The 18,425-nt window shown below is 35.5% G+C and overlaps 1 protein-coding gene across 1 annotated transcript in view; it reads left to right on the plus strand.

Annotated features, from left to right (window-relative positions):
• LOC133455373 (chondroitin sulfate proteoglycan 4-like) overlaps positions 1–17,705 on the plus strand; it is a 29,665-nt gene extending 11,960 nt beyond the window's left edge. The window contains exons 11-22 of the mRNA XM_061734368.1: positions 18–191; positions 351–533; positions 1,119–1,295; positions 3,046–3,244; positions 3,345–3,476; positions 3,878–4,053; positions 5,641–5,830; positions 5,926–6,097; positions 8,014–8,413; positions 8,616–8,768; positions 11,257–11,841; positions 16,357–17,705. Coding sequence (XP_061590352.1) covers positions 18–191; positions 351–533; positions 1,119–1,295; positions 3,046–3,244; positions 3,345–3,476; positions 3,878–4,053; positions 5,641–5,830; positions 5,926–6,097; positions 8,014–8,413; positions 8,616–8,768; positions 11,257–11,841; positions 16,357–17,460 — 3,645 coding nt within the window. The 3' untranslated portion in view covers positions 17,461–17,705. The remainder of the gene's footprint in view (positions 1–17; positions 192–350; positions 534–1,118; positions 1,296–3,045; positions 3,245–3,344; positions 3,477–3,877; positions 4,054–5,640; positions 5,831–5,925; positions 6,098–8,013; positions 8,414–8,615; positions 8,769–11,256; positions 11,842–16,356) is intronic.
• The last annotated feature ends 720 nt before the right edge of the window (positions 17,706–18,425 follow it).

An 18,425-nucleotide genomic window follows, 5' to 3' on the forward strand; every position in this document is an offset into this window, starting at 1 on the left:
TCTCTTCCTCTGTGCAGGATATCGGAGAGTCTTTCACCCAGGAAGACCTCAATCAGGGATTGATCATCTATCAGCAGCAGGCTGCGGGAGGCACCAATGACTCTCTTCTCTTAGATGCAACCAATGGCGTGACAAAGGTCGGACCGATCAAGCTGGATATTGATATCATACCGCTCCTGCTTCCTCTACAGGTATAAAATATTTGCATAGATAATCGATGAACCACATACTTGCATGAAATGGGGGCGAATTCATTTTCCAATTCTAAAAACATTCTTTAGAGGTCAATTTGCCAGTCGACCCAAGAGACCTAACTAATCTGTATTGTCCTTTTCCCATTGACTCTGCAGTTGTCTGACTTGACTCTTGATGAAGGGTCATCCCTTCCTCTCACACCTGACATCATCAAGGTTGGAAGTCATCACTTTGCAGGGATGAACTTCTTGTACCAGGTCATCATTCCACCAAGATTTGGACATTTGGAGCACAGCCGGATTCCAGGGATGCCTATTACTGCTTTTACACACACTGAGGTAAGACCAGGGACCCTGAAACCACATCAGATTACATCTGATGCACATAACTCAATGATTCTTACTCTTATTTTGACTGTTACTTCATTGAAGACAGCATGAACTCCTGTCTTATCCACTGTATTGTTCAAAGCAGGACAAAGGAGTCTTTTCCATGTTAAAATATAGATTTTTTTTATTTTATTCAGGCCAGTCCAGGATATAATGTATATTAAGGCAATACATGACAAGACAATGCATATCTTCTTTTAATTTGCCTTTTGCATACCAACTTTTAGTGATATGGGGTTGCATAATATCTAATGTTTAGTTAACATTAAGTTACATTTCATTTCTTCGTGTCAGTAGGTCTACAGAACAGCTCAACACTTTTTTTAAGCGGGTAAACCAGATTTAATCATTTTTTTATGTTAATAAATAAAAGAGGCTATACACATAACGCACTTTCCTGATATTGATACATTACAACCAGGAAACTGCTGTTAAAAATGTGCAGATTTTTTAAAATATGATTATTTTCTTATCCAGATCACGTTGCAGTCAGTATCTGCTATTTTGTACTTACCCACCAACATCTGTTTCCAGGTTGAACGTGAGTACATTTCCTATGTTCACGATGGCAGTGAGACGCTGAGAGACAACTTCACCATTGTGGCCAACCAGACAGAGACAAAGAAACACAGCCTGCCGTCCACTGTTCATATCAACATCATCCCCGTCAATGACGAGACTCCCGTTGTTACTGTCAACCGAGGCCTGAAGGTGAGAAATATCACTAGAGAACCATTTATACAAGGTCTACATTTAATGATCTTTTTTTTTCTTTTGTTCAGATTTTCTAAAAGGAGAAGCAAAATGTTGAGACTTAATGATATATTTCAGATTTTATCCACATTTTGCAGTTCTGACATCAGTTTAATTAAACCCAGATTCAATGGGACAGGTTTGAATATATAGAGAAAGAACATCATGAGACATAGTCATTTTGCATTATCATTGTTTGGATAAAGAAATTCTGGATAATACCGGTGTTCAAGTCAAAAGTGAAAGGAATACCAGTATTGTAGCTGTGATATTCTGAGGTTGAAAACAATATATTGCTTCAGGAAAACAAAAATACAATCAAATAAAAACACACATGAACAGAGCCATGGATGCTTCTGCAAATGTCTGAACCACAATACTGAACAATTAACAATAGTAAGGGGCTTCCAATGTTTTACATTGGCACCCCTCAATCATGTGAAATAAAGAAGTTCACACATTTTATTCTAAGGAATTATGTATTAGAACGTCATAAAATATTAACAAGTCCTCACCAGGTCCTAAAGTTGGTACAGTCCTTTACACTGTGGCAAATGCAGAAAGAATATGCTAAAACATTTCATTTCACATTAGAGCCAAGAATGAATCCCAGATAGTTTCATAAAAGTGGTGTAATCTATAAGCCTGAAGGGGGGCCCTTTGAGTTCATTTGTGCTACTTCAAGCTTCCTTCAGACCTGTACTGGGTCACTGTACTTCTTGATTTACTTCTTCAGTCATTTGCTTGTGAGCTTGGGATCATTGTTTTGTTGCATGATCAAGTTGATGACCAAACAAAACCTACTGGACAGATGTTCTCACTTTTGACTCTAGAATGCAAAGGAGTTCATGATCATCTAAATAACTGTAAGGGGCCCTGCTCCTACGACTACAAAAAAAAACAAAATAATTTCCACTCAGCTTTGAAATTTCCCATTTGCTATAGATAAATAAATAAATAAATAATTGCATTACAATGTTGTTTTTTTTAACGTTCCCTGTGTCTGCTGATTATTTAATTGGAGCTACAAAGTTTGTGGGTGTCAGGGTGTTCCCCTGCCTCTCACCTGTAATGAGCTGGGATAGACTCCAGCAGACCACAGTGGCCCTGCAATGGATAAATCGGGTATAGAAAATGGATGGATGGATGGATGGATGGATGGATGGATGGATGGATGGATGGATGGATAGATATTCCAGGTGGCAAAGGTTTTTTACGTTTTCCTTTTTTTTAAGCATAGGAAAGATTGAGTTCATTACAAGATAAAATCAGAATAACATATAAATCATCCTTCAAAACAACTGACTAAAAGAAGATGTGAGATCTGGAAAATGTGTCTCTGTTCTTTCATTTTTATTTATTTGGCATCAAATTAGAAATTATTAGATATTTGGAGAACCCAATCTATGTTTTCTTTCTAATTATGGAACATGAAACCAAACAGATGCTCGTTCACTGAAAATGAAGGAAAACTCAGTGGCTGATTAGCTTAGCTTAGCATAACATCACAACTCCACATTAACTTATCTTTTTTCTGTTTGTGTGTAATGAAAAACCCAAATAAATCATGGGTCTATATTATAACATCTGGAATTGCTGGTTACTTTATTTCTGTTTAGGCTAAGCTGATTTGCTGTATGCTTTACCTCACACTTCACAGAAAATAAGCTTTCTATAAACCCTATTAATTGGGTCTTTGTTTTTTCAGGTGTGGATGAATTCGGTAACAGAAATAACTACAGATGACCTGAGTGCGGAGGACTCTGACACTCCACCTGACGGGCTGGAGTTTGTCGTCACACCACCCAGTAATGGGCACTTGGCCTTGAAGAATGCTCCGTCCAGACACATCCTGAACTTCACCCAAGACCATGTATTAAGCAGACAGCTAGTTTTTGTGCATAGCGGTAAGCAATTCCAATTGGGGTGTCACTTTCCAAAGAATCTTTAGTTGTGGCCGATGAGTAAACGAGTCTTGATGATCACTCTGTCCTGTGTCCTTTGCAGGTGCATTATTGGGTGGGTTTCACTTCCAAGTGAATGATGGTGTTAACTTTGCTCCTCGCCAGATCTTCAGTACAACTGCTCACTCTCTGGTCCTCACTCTGCAGAGAAACCACCCTTTGGTGGTCTATCCAGGTACAGCTTCTCATTTCAATTGTGACTGATGCTTGGATCTGCAGGCCAAACCTAACAGTTATAGTTTAATCTGATGACCAGTCAGTTATGAATAAAAAGACATTTGGAAAGAGAAGCGTTGCTGCAGAAATGTAGTATTTGACATTACCACTAGGTGGTCTTGCTACTTTTAAAACACAGCCTCATGTTTCTGATCCAAACTGTGCCGCTTACGCCTATTGGTAATGGTTGTGTTGTTACTCTAACTGTTATCAGTCACTGTGATGTTCAACAATTGTTTTGTTTGTGTTTCCACAAACTTTCAACAGAGTAATCAAGATAATTTATGTATACATGGCATGGAGAACTGAGACTGTGGTCACTGTTGAGAAACTATTTAACTGTTTCTGTTACTATTGAAGGCTCTGTGACACCAATCTCAAAGCAAGACCTTCAGGTTGTAACCAACAACGTCAGTGACATCCAAAGAAACCAGTCCCTGGTTTTTGCACTAACTGCTCCTCCCAAACTCGGTCGCCTGGTCCAACGGATGCCTGACAACTCCACCAGAAACATTCACACGTTTACACAAAGCATGGTAGGGATGTGTGTGTTTGTTTTGTGTGCTGCTGAGTGTATATCAAGAGGACAAACAGCAAAGCTGGAGTCCCTCAGTGTTTTAATGTCTGTTATGGTTTTAGTATTGATAGAAAAGCTTTGAAATGTCACGCAGTGACTTTCAAATTCACAAACAAAACTTTTTTTTTTAACTTTTTTAAAATCACTTTAAATCTTTGCAGTCTGACTGGCTCATAGCAGCACATATCATTTTTTTAAAAGCCACTGTTTTAAACTCAGAATTGCATCTATTTTGGAACCAGTCACAATCAAGCACTAACATTGGCCTTTTAACCTTTCACAATTCAGAACTAGCCAAACGGACTGCAGAAAAACAATGGACAAAGGAATCTTTTTGAACATACTTTGTGCGCAAACTCTTTATTTTCCTGCTAAAATACAATATATTTGACAATATACAGTTTACAGTTGATGATTGATAAATTGTCTTCAATTTTGAATATTTGAAATAAGAAATTATGACCAGTAATTAGTACTTGGGAGATACCTGATTTATCATTCTAAACGTTGATTATGATAATTAAAGCTTCTGCCTCGGAATCTTGGTCCATAATCATTGTTGTGATTTAAATTGAATATGTAGCTGCACTTTCAACTCACTTCTGAAATGTGATGTGTGATTTTAGAGCAATGTAGAGTCTGTTCAGTTACTATCATTATTATTGAGCAATAGCATATCAGATATTTGCCATTAAATTATTACTGGTCATAGTTTCTCATTTCAGAGATCCCAAATTCAAAACCTTTATGGAAATATCCAGAATGTAATTTTGCAAATACACACATACATTTTAACTTGTATAAATGTCATCTAGAAATTCACAATTCATCTTATGACTTGGCAAATTCAGGGTAAATTTGGGGGCACAGCTGGTGGTGCAGCTGGTGGTGCAGCCGCCTCACAGCTAGCCGGGGATAATGTGGGTGTTGAGTCCGTGTTTACTTCCCCATGACTGCAGCACCCACACCCTTTCTGTGTGGAGTTTGCATGTTCTCCCCGTGTTCCCTTGGGTAGCTAATGTGAGCTACCCTCACAAAAACATGCAGCAGTGCTGGGCTACACATGCCCCCTCTGGCCAGCTGGGGGACAGATGGGGTGGGGAGGATCTGGCTGGAATAACGTGATCCTTCCACGCGCTACATCCGGCCGGAGAATCCCCACCCTGTCTGGTGAAAAGAAGCGGCCTGCTCACTCCTCAGGTTAAGGAGGAGACCTGAGCTCAGTGCAGGGCCCTCCCGGGGTTGGAAGAGGGAAAGCAATGCCCAGGACTGACTTAGGTAGGAGCACTGGGTGATAAAATGGGAAAAAAATAAATTAATAAAATAAAAAAATATTTCCAACTGGAATAATGGCTACAAATAATGCAGGTACTGATATCCACAAATGTTTTCTGGATATTTATTAAAAGATAAATGTGGAATATTTCAACATGAAGGGGTTTAAAAGTTATATTTCAAATATATAAATGACCATTTCTCTATGTCCAAATGAAATTTCTGTTTAAGTGTTAACCTTTCCTCATGTGATTATGTTTCTCTGCCTCAGGTGAATCATGGGGTTGTCCTGTATGATCAGAATAAGCCGGAGTCTGTGGGGTGGTCGGCTGCAGACTATTTTTCTTTCACTGTGTCTTCTCCACCTGCTTTCCTTCCATCACACACCTTCACCATTTTAATCTCCTACCAAGCAAATGCACCTCATGACAACCCCAAAACCAGACTGCTGAACAACGCAGGTACATTCTCACTGTCAGATAGACATGCAGCATCTATACTACCTGGAAAAAATAAGTTCAAGAGGTACGTTTTTCTGTCTGAATTTGTATATCAGGTGCGGTGGTTGCCGAGGGAGGCAGGGTGACTATTGACAGATCCAAGCTCGATGCTTCTAATCTCCTGGCAAAAGTTCCAGAAACCCAGCGGAAAGACCACCAGATCATATATCGAGTGATTTCTCAGCCGCGACATGGAGTTCTGTCCATACGAGGACATAATCTCACCAGGTGCAAGGCTGTTCTCTTTGTGTTTTGCTTAGTAAACTAAGACCAACATTGAAATATAAGTTTTAAATTAATACCAGATCCATGGCAAAAATAAAATTAACTTAATTTCCAGTACACCATTTTAGCACCCAACATAAGCTCTGCAATAACACCTGCTGGTTATGGGGTGTAAGAGAAAAATAATACAGCACAGCAGAGTTATATTTTTAGTAGCTTTTATTTATTTTTTGTTTAAGTTGTTTGATTATTACAGTGTGGCCTTAGTTAGTTTGTCAATTTTAGTTTTTAAAAAGGTATTGACTTACAGATACTGACAACAAATCTAGGACGAACAAACCCCATCCACAATGCCACACAGTACAAAAATACTTTATTCTTTTTTTTGAGTCATTAGAAAAAATAATTAGTGACAAAAAAGAATGGCCAAACTTTAAAAAAAACAAAGCAAAAAATATGAATGTAAACAAAGTCAATTAATATATATATATATATATATATATATATATATATATATATATATATATATATATATATATATATATATATATATATATATATATACATTTTAGCTGCATTTCTATTTTATTTTACTCAGTTTTGCAAGTTAATGTTTGTTTTTGTTGAGTTTTTATTTTATAAATGTTTTTATTTTTTATTCTTATTTCAGTTAGCACTGAAAAGATCTTTTTGATAAATATTATTTGGGTCTTCCATGTACGTCTGTACTATATACAGTGGGGCAAAAAAGTATTTAGTCAGACCAGTTGTGCAACTATGAGAGACAAAATGGAAAAAAAAAAAAATCCACAAAATCACATTGTCTGATTTTTAAAGATTTAATTTGCAAATCATAGTGGAAAATAAGTATTTGGTCAATAACAAAGGTTAACTCAATACTTTGTTATACACCCTTTGTTGACAATGACAGAAGTCAAACGTTTTCTGTAAGTCTTCACAAGGTTTTCACACACTGTTGCTGGTATTTTGGCTCATTCCTCCATGCAGATCTCCTCTAGAGCAGTGATGTTTTGGGGCTGTTGCTGGGCAACATGGACTTTAACTCCCTCCAAAGATTTTCTATGGAGTTGAGATCTGGAGACTGGCTAGGCCACTCCAGGACCTTGAAATGTTTCTTACGAAGCCACTCCTTTGTTGCCCGGGCGATGTGTTTGGATCATTGTCATGCTGAAACACCCAGCCACGTTTCATCTTCAATGCCCTGCTGATGGAAGGAGGTTTTCACTCAAAATCTCACGATACATGGCCCCATTCATTCTTTCCCTTACACGGATCAGTCGTCCTGGTCCCTTTGCAGACAAACATCCCCAAAGCATGATGTTTCTTCCCACCGAGCTGCTTACCTATTGCAGATTCAGTCTTCCCAGCCTGGTGCAGGTCTACAATTTAGTTTCTCACGTCCTTTGACAGCTCTTTGGTCTTGGCCATAGTGGAGTTTGGAGTGTGACTGTTTGAGGTTGTGGACAGGTGTCTTTTATACTGATAACCAGTTAAAACAGATGCCATTAATACAGGTAACGAGTGGAGGACAGAGGAGCCTCTTCAAGAAGAAGTTACAGGTCTGTGAAAGCCAGAAATCTTGCTTCTTTGTAGGTGACCAAATACTTATTTTACCGAGGAATTTGCCAATCAATTCAGTAAAAATCCTACAAATGATTTCTTGGATTATTTCCCCCCATTCTGTCTCTCATAATTGAAGTGTAGTTATGATGATAATTACAGGCCTCTCTCATCTTTTTAAGTGGGAGAACTTGCACAATTGGTGGCTGACTAAATACATACATTTTTTGCCCCACTGTACATATGCATTGTTTTATTTTATTTCTATTTTATAAAACACAAGCTTGCCAATAAGTGGGAAACATTAAGAATGTCTTTGTGCTATTAACTTTTCCCAGGAACCAACCAGATTTCTCACAGGCCACCCTAAACAAGTTCGGCATCACATACGTCCATGACGACTCCGAGACAACGAGGGACAGCTTCACCTTTCGGGCCTGGGTGGCTCCTTTGGATTCCTCCTCCTTTTCCTCCTCCTCATCCATGTCTGCTTTTCCCTCTGATTCCTCCTCCTTCTCCACTTCATTTCCCCCTTTATATTCTGCCTCATCATCTTCCTTGTCATCGCTGGAAGCTGTTCCTCATCGCCATCGTGTCAAAGAAAGAGGGGCCGTGACAGAGATGTTCAATATCACGGTGACACCCGTTAACGACCACCCGCCGCTGATCAGGAGCCTAGCCCCCAGTATGAAAGTTGTGGTTGGAGAGAGAGTTGTACTTGGACCTGACACTCTACAGGTAGGCGTGTGCATTACATTCATATCATTACCAGTTTATGTATTGTGTTTACTTAAAGCGAAAAAAAAATGTATGAATCCTAAAAATGCTTGCTAAAAAGCTTGATGTGCACAAATGCTAACCAAATGGTTTTGGAGAAGTGATCTCCAAAAGTACAATCTTCACCAAAGTCCTGTCAATCAATGATTCTCCAAATGTCAAGGTTGAGGATCATGATACACCACCAGAGGAGCTGCACTACCTTGTGATCAGTAAACCCAACAATGGCTACCTCACGCTTGGAGAAAGACCTGAGCCAGTGACCTCCTTCACCCAGTATGACGTTAACCACGGCCGGCTGCATTTTATACAGCAGGTGAAAGACACTTGAATGCCTCAGCTCTTTGGGTAGTCTTGTATAATAATATATATATATTTTTGTTTAAAGGTATTGTGACATGAAAAACACATTTTTCTTGATTTTTTGTGTTTTGTTGGGTGTCTTGACATCAATTACACCCAAAAAACAACGAACTTTTAACATTCAGTGTATTGTGTGCTTTCTGGGATGTGTGTGAAGACGGCAGAAGTGTGTAGCGGTTGGTTGGAGGAGGTTTGGCGGAGGAGCGGCGCAATGATTGACAGGAAAGGGGGAAAAGGAAGCATTTTTCACGGCGCAAAAAAACACTGTCATAAAAAGCCAGGAATGGAGTACTAGAGTGAAGTTTTTCTTGTTACACTCTTTTAGACACATTTGAGGGATGTTGGCCAAGACTTTTAATAGTGTTAAAAGCATGTTAAAAATGATGTCACAATACCTTTAAGGGTTGTCCCTCTGTAGCTATTGCTGGAAAGGAACATAAGGGACGATCTGGCAGATTTAAAATATTTTTTTCGATTTGAAGTGATTTTTTTTTGATTGAAGTGAAAGGTTTTGTGGCAGCCTACATCAGCTGAGCTTAGACTCTTATATATTGACTGTTATGCCTCGGGTATTGCGCAATACCAGCAAGAACGCATCGTCTCAAACTGACAACAGAGCGTTCTGTGTGCTCGTGATACTGCGACCTCATTCTTCCAAGAACGACTAGCAAGAACATTCTCCCCAAGAACACACGTCTATTCTTTGCGTTCTTTGTTTTGAGAAAGGCCCATAGTCTCTCCAGCGTGTCCTGGGTCTTCCCTGGGTCTCCTCCCGGTGGGACATGCCTGGAACACCTCCCTAGGGAGGATCCATCCATCCATCCATCCATCCATCCATCCATCCATCCATCCATCCATCCATCCATCCATCCATCCATCCATCCATCCATCCATCCATCCATCCATCCATCCATCCATCCATCCATCCATCCCTCAGCTGACTCCTCTCAATGTGAAGGAGCATCGACTCCGAGCTCCTCCCGGGTGACCAAACTCCTCACCCTATCTCTAAGGGAGCGATATCTTAAAAACTAAAGCAGCACATTTCAAGATATAAAATTTAGTTTTAATTTACAGAACACATCTTTCTTTTTTCTACTTGCAAATTAGGGCTGCACTTAAGGCGCAAGGTGTAATTTTTTTTTTTTTTTTTTAGGTCCAAGGGGTGGGTTTGGAAGGGGCTGAGAATGTGTTAATGCTTGTTTAAAATCATTGTGGATGCCACCTTTGATAAGAAAATCATGAAAAATAAATAAAAACATTTGATCACAAAAAAAAAACTAAAGCAGCACAAACAAAATTTCTTTCTGCACAAACCCGCGCAAACAATTGAGAATATTTTCACTGAGTTTTGCGTGGGGTGGCGGGGCAGCTTCACGCAGGTCTTGCGTTGTTAGTGTAGACTCTTAGGGAAGCATCCGCCCACTGCGGGATGTTTGTGTCAAAATGATTCAATCAAAACAAAATCACCTCAAACCGAAAAAAAAATATTTTAAATCCAAAATAAAAGTGTTTAAATGCAATTTTTTGGGTCTCAAATATTTCTTTGCATTCATACACTTTTTTTCTTTGATTGAAATTTTTTTTTTTATTGAAGTGATTTTTTTTTCATTGAAAATATTTTTTTTTCCTTTTTGAAGCAACTTCCTTTTTGATTAAATGATAAAGACACAAATGTCCTACCCATAATATGGCCCAAACACAAAAAAACTACTTCAATCAAAAAATATATTTTCAATTAAAAAAACCTTCACTTCTATCAAAGAAAACATTTCCAATCAAAGAAAAACAGTGTTCCAATGCATTTTTTTGAGTCTCAAATATTCTTTTACATTCAAACACTTTTTTTCTTTGATTGAAATCACTTTTATTGATTGAAGTGAATTTTCTTTTAATTTAAAATATATTTTTTGATTGAAGCAATCTTTTTTTTGATTGAATAATTAAGACACAAATCTACCTCCATTTTTGGACATGTCGGTTTTTGTTGCATTCTTGGACATTGAGCTTGTTCCACTGATAATGGCAGCTCTGCCTTTATGTAACTGCCTATAATAGTCCGATTACGCAAAGAGTATATAAGAGAAGCACAAGTGAAGACGATAGAAATAAGCTGAATGTCCAGCTGATTGACAGAAAGGGTGACTAACCAGTTCCGTTTGCACAAGTAAAGTAGTTGGTTATGTCTTTTTTTGTGATCTAAAACAGTTTTTATTTTAATTGTAAAATACTTTGGTAATTTGGTTTTATGAAATTTTCAGTGTGTTGGTTTTAAAAGCAATTACAAAAGATTTTTTTTGTATTCTCCTTGCAATAATCCCTTACTCCACCTTTAAACAAAGGAATCAATTACTATTTTTCTTTTTCACTTTGCTTGTTAAAATTTGACCTCCTTTTCCATACGATTCTTTTGTTATGCCTTTCTGTCTTTCCTCTGTCAGGGAGCGCCCTCAACAGGAGTTTTCTACTTCAATGTAACTGATGGCCATCACCGTCCTCTCTACAAACTGTTTAGTTTGGAGGTGATCAAACCTTCTGTATCCATGGCAAACAATACTGGCCTGTCATTGGTTCAAGGTCGCACCGCTGTGGTGCTGACGACCCACCAGCTGGCAGCACAAACTAACGGTCAGACGCAGGCTAATATCTCCTACACGGTTACCACACACCCTCGGCATGGACGCATTGCTATCAACGACCAGGAGGTCACCACCTTCTGCCACGAGGACCTCCAGTACGGCCGCGTTGTCTATCACATGACAGACCTCAGTGAGTCAGAGGACAGCTTCCAAATCTCAGTGTCAGCGTCCTCTCCCAGTGTGAGAGACTACGGAAATGTACCAGACCAGACGGTCAAAGTGACTGTGCGGCCTCTGATCTACTTGAGGGAGCCAGTTAGAGTTCCCAGTGGCATCGCCGTGAAACTGAGCAAGGCCATGATTGATGCCTCTGAGCTGGCCAGAATCAGCAGAGCCAACCCGGTCTTTGAGGTTCTCTCTCCACCAAAACATGGAAAACTGGTCAAGGTAAAGCTGTTTGATGCTATCTTTGACAGATTTGCTTGCTGAAATTTCTCTTATCATATGAACAATTCTCTTGATTGCAGTGCCTCATTACGATATAGCTAGGGTTGCCACCCGTCCCGTAAAATACGGAATTGTCCTTTATTTGAGAAAAAAATGTTGCGTCCCGTATTGATTTGTACCGTATTTTCATTAACTTTTACACCATATTCTAGTTGAATTATTGAAATAAATTAACTTTTACACCATATTCTAGTTGAATTATTGAATTAAGTTAACTTTTACACCATATTCTAGTTGAATTATTGAAATAAATTAACTTTTACACCATATTCTAGTTGAATTATTGAAATAAATTAACTTTTACACCATATTCTAGTTGAATTATTGAAATAAATTAACTTTTACACCATATTCTAGTTGAATTATTGAAATAAATTAACTTTTACACCATATTCTAGTTGAATTATTGAAATAAATTAACTTTTACACCATATTCTAGTTGAATTATTGAATTAAGTTAACTTTTACACCATATTCTAGTTGAATTATTGAAATAAATTAACTTTTACACCATATTCTAGTTGAATTATTGAAATAAATTAACTTTTACACCATATTCTAGTTGAATTATTGAAATAAATTAACTTTTACACCATATTCTAGTTGAATTATTGAAATAAATGAACGTTTACACCATATTCTAGTTGAATTATTGAATTAAGTTAACTTTTACACCATATTCTAGTTGAATTATTGAAATAAATTAACTTTTACACCATATTCTAGTTGAATTATTGAAATAAATTAACTTTTACACCATATTCTAGTTGAATTATTGAATTAAGTTAACTTTTACACCATATTCTAGTTGAATTATTGAAATAAATTAACTTTTACACCATATTCTAGTTGAATTATTGAAATAAATTAACTTTTACACCATATTCTAGTTGAATTATTGAAATAAATTAACTTTTACACCATATTCTAGTTGAATTATTGAAATAAATTAACTTTTACACCATATTCTAGTTGAATTATTGAATTAAGTTAACTTTTACACCATATTCTAGTTGAATTATTGAAATAAATTAACTTTTACACCATATTCTAGTTGAATTATTGAAATAAATTAACTTTTACACCATATTCTAGTTGAATTATTGAAATAAATTAACTTTTACACCATATTCTAGTTGAATTATTGAAATAAATGAACGTTTACACCATATTCTAGTTGAATTATTGAATTAAGTTAACTTTTACACCATATTCTAGTTGAATTATTGAAATAAATTAACTTTTACACCATATTCTAGTTGAATTATTGAATTAAGTTAACTTTTACACCATATTCTAGTTGAATTATTGAAATAAATTAACTTTTACACCATATTCTAGTTGAATTATTGAAATAAATTAACTTTTACACCATATTCTAGTTGAATTATTGAAATAAATTAACTTTTACACCATATTCTAGTTGAATTATTGAAATAAATTAACTTTTACACCATATTCTAGTTGAATTATTGAAATAAATGAACTTTTACACCATATTCTAGTTGAATTATTGAAATAAATTAACTTTTACACCATATTCTAGTTGAATTATTGAATTAAGTTAACTTTTACACCATATTCTAGTTGAATTATTGAAATAAATTAACTTTTACACCATATTCTAGTTGAATTATTGAAATAAATTAACTTTTACACCATATTCTAGTTGAATTATTGAAATAAATTAACTTTTACACCATATTCTAGTTGAATTATTGAAATAAATTAACTTTTACACCATATTCTAGTTGAATTATTGAAATAAATTAACTTTTACACCATATTCTAGTTGAATTATTGAAATAAATTAACTTTTACACCATATTCTAGTTGAATTATTGAAATAAATTAACTTTTACACCATATTCTAGTTGAATTATTGAAATAAATGAACGTTTACACCATATTCTAGTTGAATTATTGAATTAAGTTAACTTTTACACCATATTCTAGTTGAATTATTGAAATAAATTAACTTTTACACCATATTCTAGTTGAATTATTGAAATAAATTAACTTTTACACCATATTCTAGTTGAATTATTGAATTAAGTTAACTTTTACACCATATTCTAGTTGAATTATTGAAATAAATTAACTTTTACACCATATTCTAGTTGAATTATTGAAATAAATTAACTTTTACACCATATTCTAGTTGAATTATTGAAATAAATTAACTTTTACACCATATTCTAGTTGAATTATTGAAATAAATTAACTTTTACACCATATTCTAGTTGAATTATTGAATTAAGTTAACTTTTACACCATATTCTAGTTGAATTATTGAAATAAATTAACTTTTACACCATATTCTAGTTGAATTATTGAAATAAATTAACTTTTACACCATATTCTAGTTGAATTATTGAAATAAATTAACTTTTACACCATATTCTGAGTTGAATTATTGAAATAAATGAACGTTTACACCATATTCTAGTTGAATTATTGAATTAAGTTAACTTTTACACCATATTCTAGTTGAATTATTGAAATAAATTAACTTTTACACCATATTCTAGTTGAATTATTGAAATAAATTAACTTTTACACCATATTCTAGTTGAATTATTGAAATAAATTAACTTTTACACCATATTCTAGTTGAATTATTGAATTAAGTTAACTTTTACACCATATTCTAGTTGAATTATTGAAATAAATTAACTTTTACACCATATTCTAGTTGAATTATTGAAATAAATTAACTTTTACACCATATTCTAGTTGAATTATTGAATTAAGTTAACTTTTACACCATATTCTAGTTGAATTATTGAAATAAATTAACTTTTACACCATATTCTAGTTGAATTATTGAAATAAATTAACTTTTACACCATATTCTAGTTGAATTATTGAAATAAATTAACTTTTACACCATATTCTAGTTGAATTATTGAAATAAATTAACTTTTACACCATATTCTAGTTGAATTATTGAAATAAATTAACTTTTACACCATATTCTAGTTGAATTATTGAAATAAATGAACTTTTACACCATATTCTAGTTGAATTATTGAATTAAGTTAACTTTTACACCATATTCTAGTTGAATTATTGAAATAAATTAACTTTTACACCATATTCTAGTTGAATTATTGAAATAAATTAACTTTTACACCATATTCTAGTTGAATTATTGAAATAAATTAACTTTTACACCATATTCTAGTTGAATTATTGAAATAAATTAACTTTTACACCATATTCTAGTTGAATTATTGAAATAAATTAACTTTTACACCATATTCTAGTTGAATTATTGAATTAAGTTAACTTTTACACCATATTCTAGTTGAATTATTGAATTAAGTTAACTTTTACACCATATTCTAGTTGAATTATTGAAATAAATGAACTTTTACACCATATTCTAGTTGAATTATTGAAATAAATTAACTTTTACACTATATTCTAGTTGAATTATTGAAATAAATTAACTTTTACACCATATTCTAGTTGAATTATTGAAATAAATTAACTTTTACACCATATTCTAGTTGAATTATTGAATTAAGTTAACTTTTACACCATATTCTAGTTGAATTATTGAAATAAATTAACTTTTACACCATATTCTAGTTGAATTATTGAAATAAATTAACTTTTACACCATATTCTAGTTGAATTATTGAAATAAATTAACTTTTACACCATATTCTAGTTGAATTATTGAAATAAATTAACTTTTACACCATATTCTAGTTGAATTATTGAAATAAATTAACTTTTACACCATATTCTAGTTGAATTATTGAATTAAGTTAACTTTTACACCATATTCTAGTTGAATTATTGAATTAAGTTAACTTTTACACCATATTCTAGTTGAATTATTGAAATAAATGAACTTTTACACCATATTCTAGTTGAATTATTGAAATAAATTAACTTTTACACTATATTCTAGTTGAATTATTGAAATAAATTAACTTTTACACCATATTCTAGTTGAATTATTGAATTAAGTTAACTTTTACACCATATTCTAGTTGAATTATTGAAATAAATTAACTTTTACACCATATTCTAGTTGAATTATTGAAATAAATTAACTTTTACACCATATTCTTCACCTGTAGGCTATATTACACCTTGGCTGATGTGGACATACATAGCATAGGAGGATATTTCAGCTGCTATATGGTTGGCTGTCTGTACAGTCATGCAAGTTCAATTTTTAAACTTTAAACTTTAAATCAAAGCATTTTGTTTTTTCATATAAAATAAACACATTTTTATTCAGTTTAGAAGTTTTGAGGCTTTTTTTTGGCTCCTGCGCTGCTGAAATCGGGGCGTCCTTTATTTCTATTTCTGAAAGGTGGCAACCCTAGATATAGCACTGACAGAAAAATGAATGATTACATATATGGTTTTGTCCCAAATGTGTCCTCAACTCCTGTTAACTCTCTCCTCCTCTGTGTCTGTGCATGTATGCAGATTACCTATGATCCCAACCGAGCATTAGAGGTCCTGAAGTCATTCACATTCAGAGATGTTGTGCAGGGTCGAGTTGCCATCGAAGAGACTCTGAGCGACAACCAGATCCAAAATAAGTCTTCTCTGACAACAGCTCGAGGCCATGCGCCTCTTACACCTCTCAATGATTCCTTTATCTTCTTGGTGAAGGCAGGAAATGTCCAGCCAGCAAAGGGTGAGCTTCACTTCACCATCTTCCCCCACCACCAGATGCGTCAGGCCTCAAGTGGTTTCAGTAAAGGAGATGGTGGAAGTCTCGAACACACCACCGCCCGTGTCCGAACACACAACAGGACAATTGCAGGAAGCGAACAAGGAGGGTCCATGATGCACGGGGAGGTCAGGGAGCACCCCCACATTTTGTCACATAAAAACCAGAACAGGACGCAGCGTACGAAGAGGCCTCAGAACCGCCGGGGGAACCGAACACACAGCGGGAGTCACGGAGGAAGATCAGGGAACAGTGCAGAAGGAGCTGGAGAGGAGAACAATCAGGACCCGATGCCTCACACTCCTCCGGTCCCAGCGATGCACGGCCCAATAAACCGTCCTGATATTGAACTGGTTCAAGTTGAGGTTCTCCCTCGCCCTGCCGCTGACCCTCTGCTCATTATCTTACCACTGCTAGCCTGTTTACTCCTGATTATAATTCTTGTCATTTTAATTCTGGCGTTCCGTCACCGCAAAGAGAAACAAGCACGGCAGCGGCTCATGCATGAACTGGCTTCAGTGCAGTTACCCACTGAGGACGGCCTGTACCAGGGCCGGCCAGAGCGGAGTATGGCTATGCCCTCTGTGATGGTCACCCCACTGGGCTCTGCAAGCGTCCCCACCTCCCCCAGGATAAACATGAGCCCAAGGAGGAGTCTGGCTCCAGGGATGACCTTCTGGGGGCCATTTGAATCTGATTTAGCAGGTGGCGAGGGGAATATGAGAGGGCATAAAAGTAGTGAGAGAGATACAGCTTGTGATAGCGCACTTCCAGCTTCTCCTGCAGGGGTCAAGACCTCAGGGAGATCTCTGTCCCTCACACCAACTCTGAAAGACAACCAGTATTGGGTTTGATGAAAGTCATTTATACATAAACTGTGCCTTAGAGGTGTATTTTTTGGTGCAAAGGTTATTAAGGGTACGGTACTTATGTATGTGCTTACTATGGAGAACAAGTGGTCATCTTAGGTACAGCATACGTGTAGTTCTGTAAAAAGGACAATATATGCAACTATTCTTAGTTGAATAAATGTGGAGTGAGTGGTATGAATTGTATTATATTTCTGTAACTACTGCTGGAAAGGAACATAAACCATACCGTAGATCAGGGGTCGGCAACCCGCGGCTATAGAGCCGCATGCGGCTCTCTAGCGCCGCCCTAGTGGCTCCTGGAGCTTTTTCAAAAATGTTTTACCTTTTTTTCGCTTTCTTTTTTTCCTTTTTTTCTTCGTTTTTTTTTTCTTTTTCTTTTTTCCTTTTTTTCCTTTTTTTCTCTTTTTGTTCTTTTTCTTTTTTCTTTTTTTCTTTTTTAATCTTCTTTTTTTCCTTTCTTTCTCTTTTTTTTCTTTTTCATTTTTCTTCTTTTTTTCTTTTTCTTTTTTCTTCTTTTTTTTCTTTTTTTCTTTTTTCTTTTTTATCTACTTTTTTCCCTTTTTTCTTCTTTTTTTCTCTTTTTTTCTTCCTTTTTCCTTTCCTTTTTAATCTTGACATTTCGACTTTTTTCTCGAAGTGCATAATTAGAAAAAAAATCTTCCCCCAGTTCTAACTAATATAGAAACATGCAGCATGTGTTGCCTTCATTCTAAGGCTGATACAAGACTTTTAATTTTTTGCGGCTCCAGACATATTTGTTTTTTGTGTTTTTGGTCCAATACGGCTCTTTCAACATTTTGGGTTGCAGACCCCTGCCGTAGATGGAGGAATGGTACTTTTATAATAAACCATATACAATTAGATTTGAATTAGCAAAGACCGTTTCTAATAACTGATAATTAAACCTCTGAACTAAAGCTGTTTTATAAGTAACTTCTTGCTAACTT

The sequence above is a fragment of the Cololabis saira genome, chromosome 11 (genome assembly GCF_033807715.1).
Source record: "Cololabis saira isolate AMF1-May2022 chromosome 11, fColSai1.1, whole genome shotgun sequence".
In the NCBI taxonomy this organism is placed as follows: Eukaryota; Metazoa; Chordata; class Actinopteri; order Beloniformes; family Belonidae; genus Cololabis; species Cololabis saira.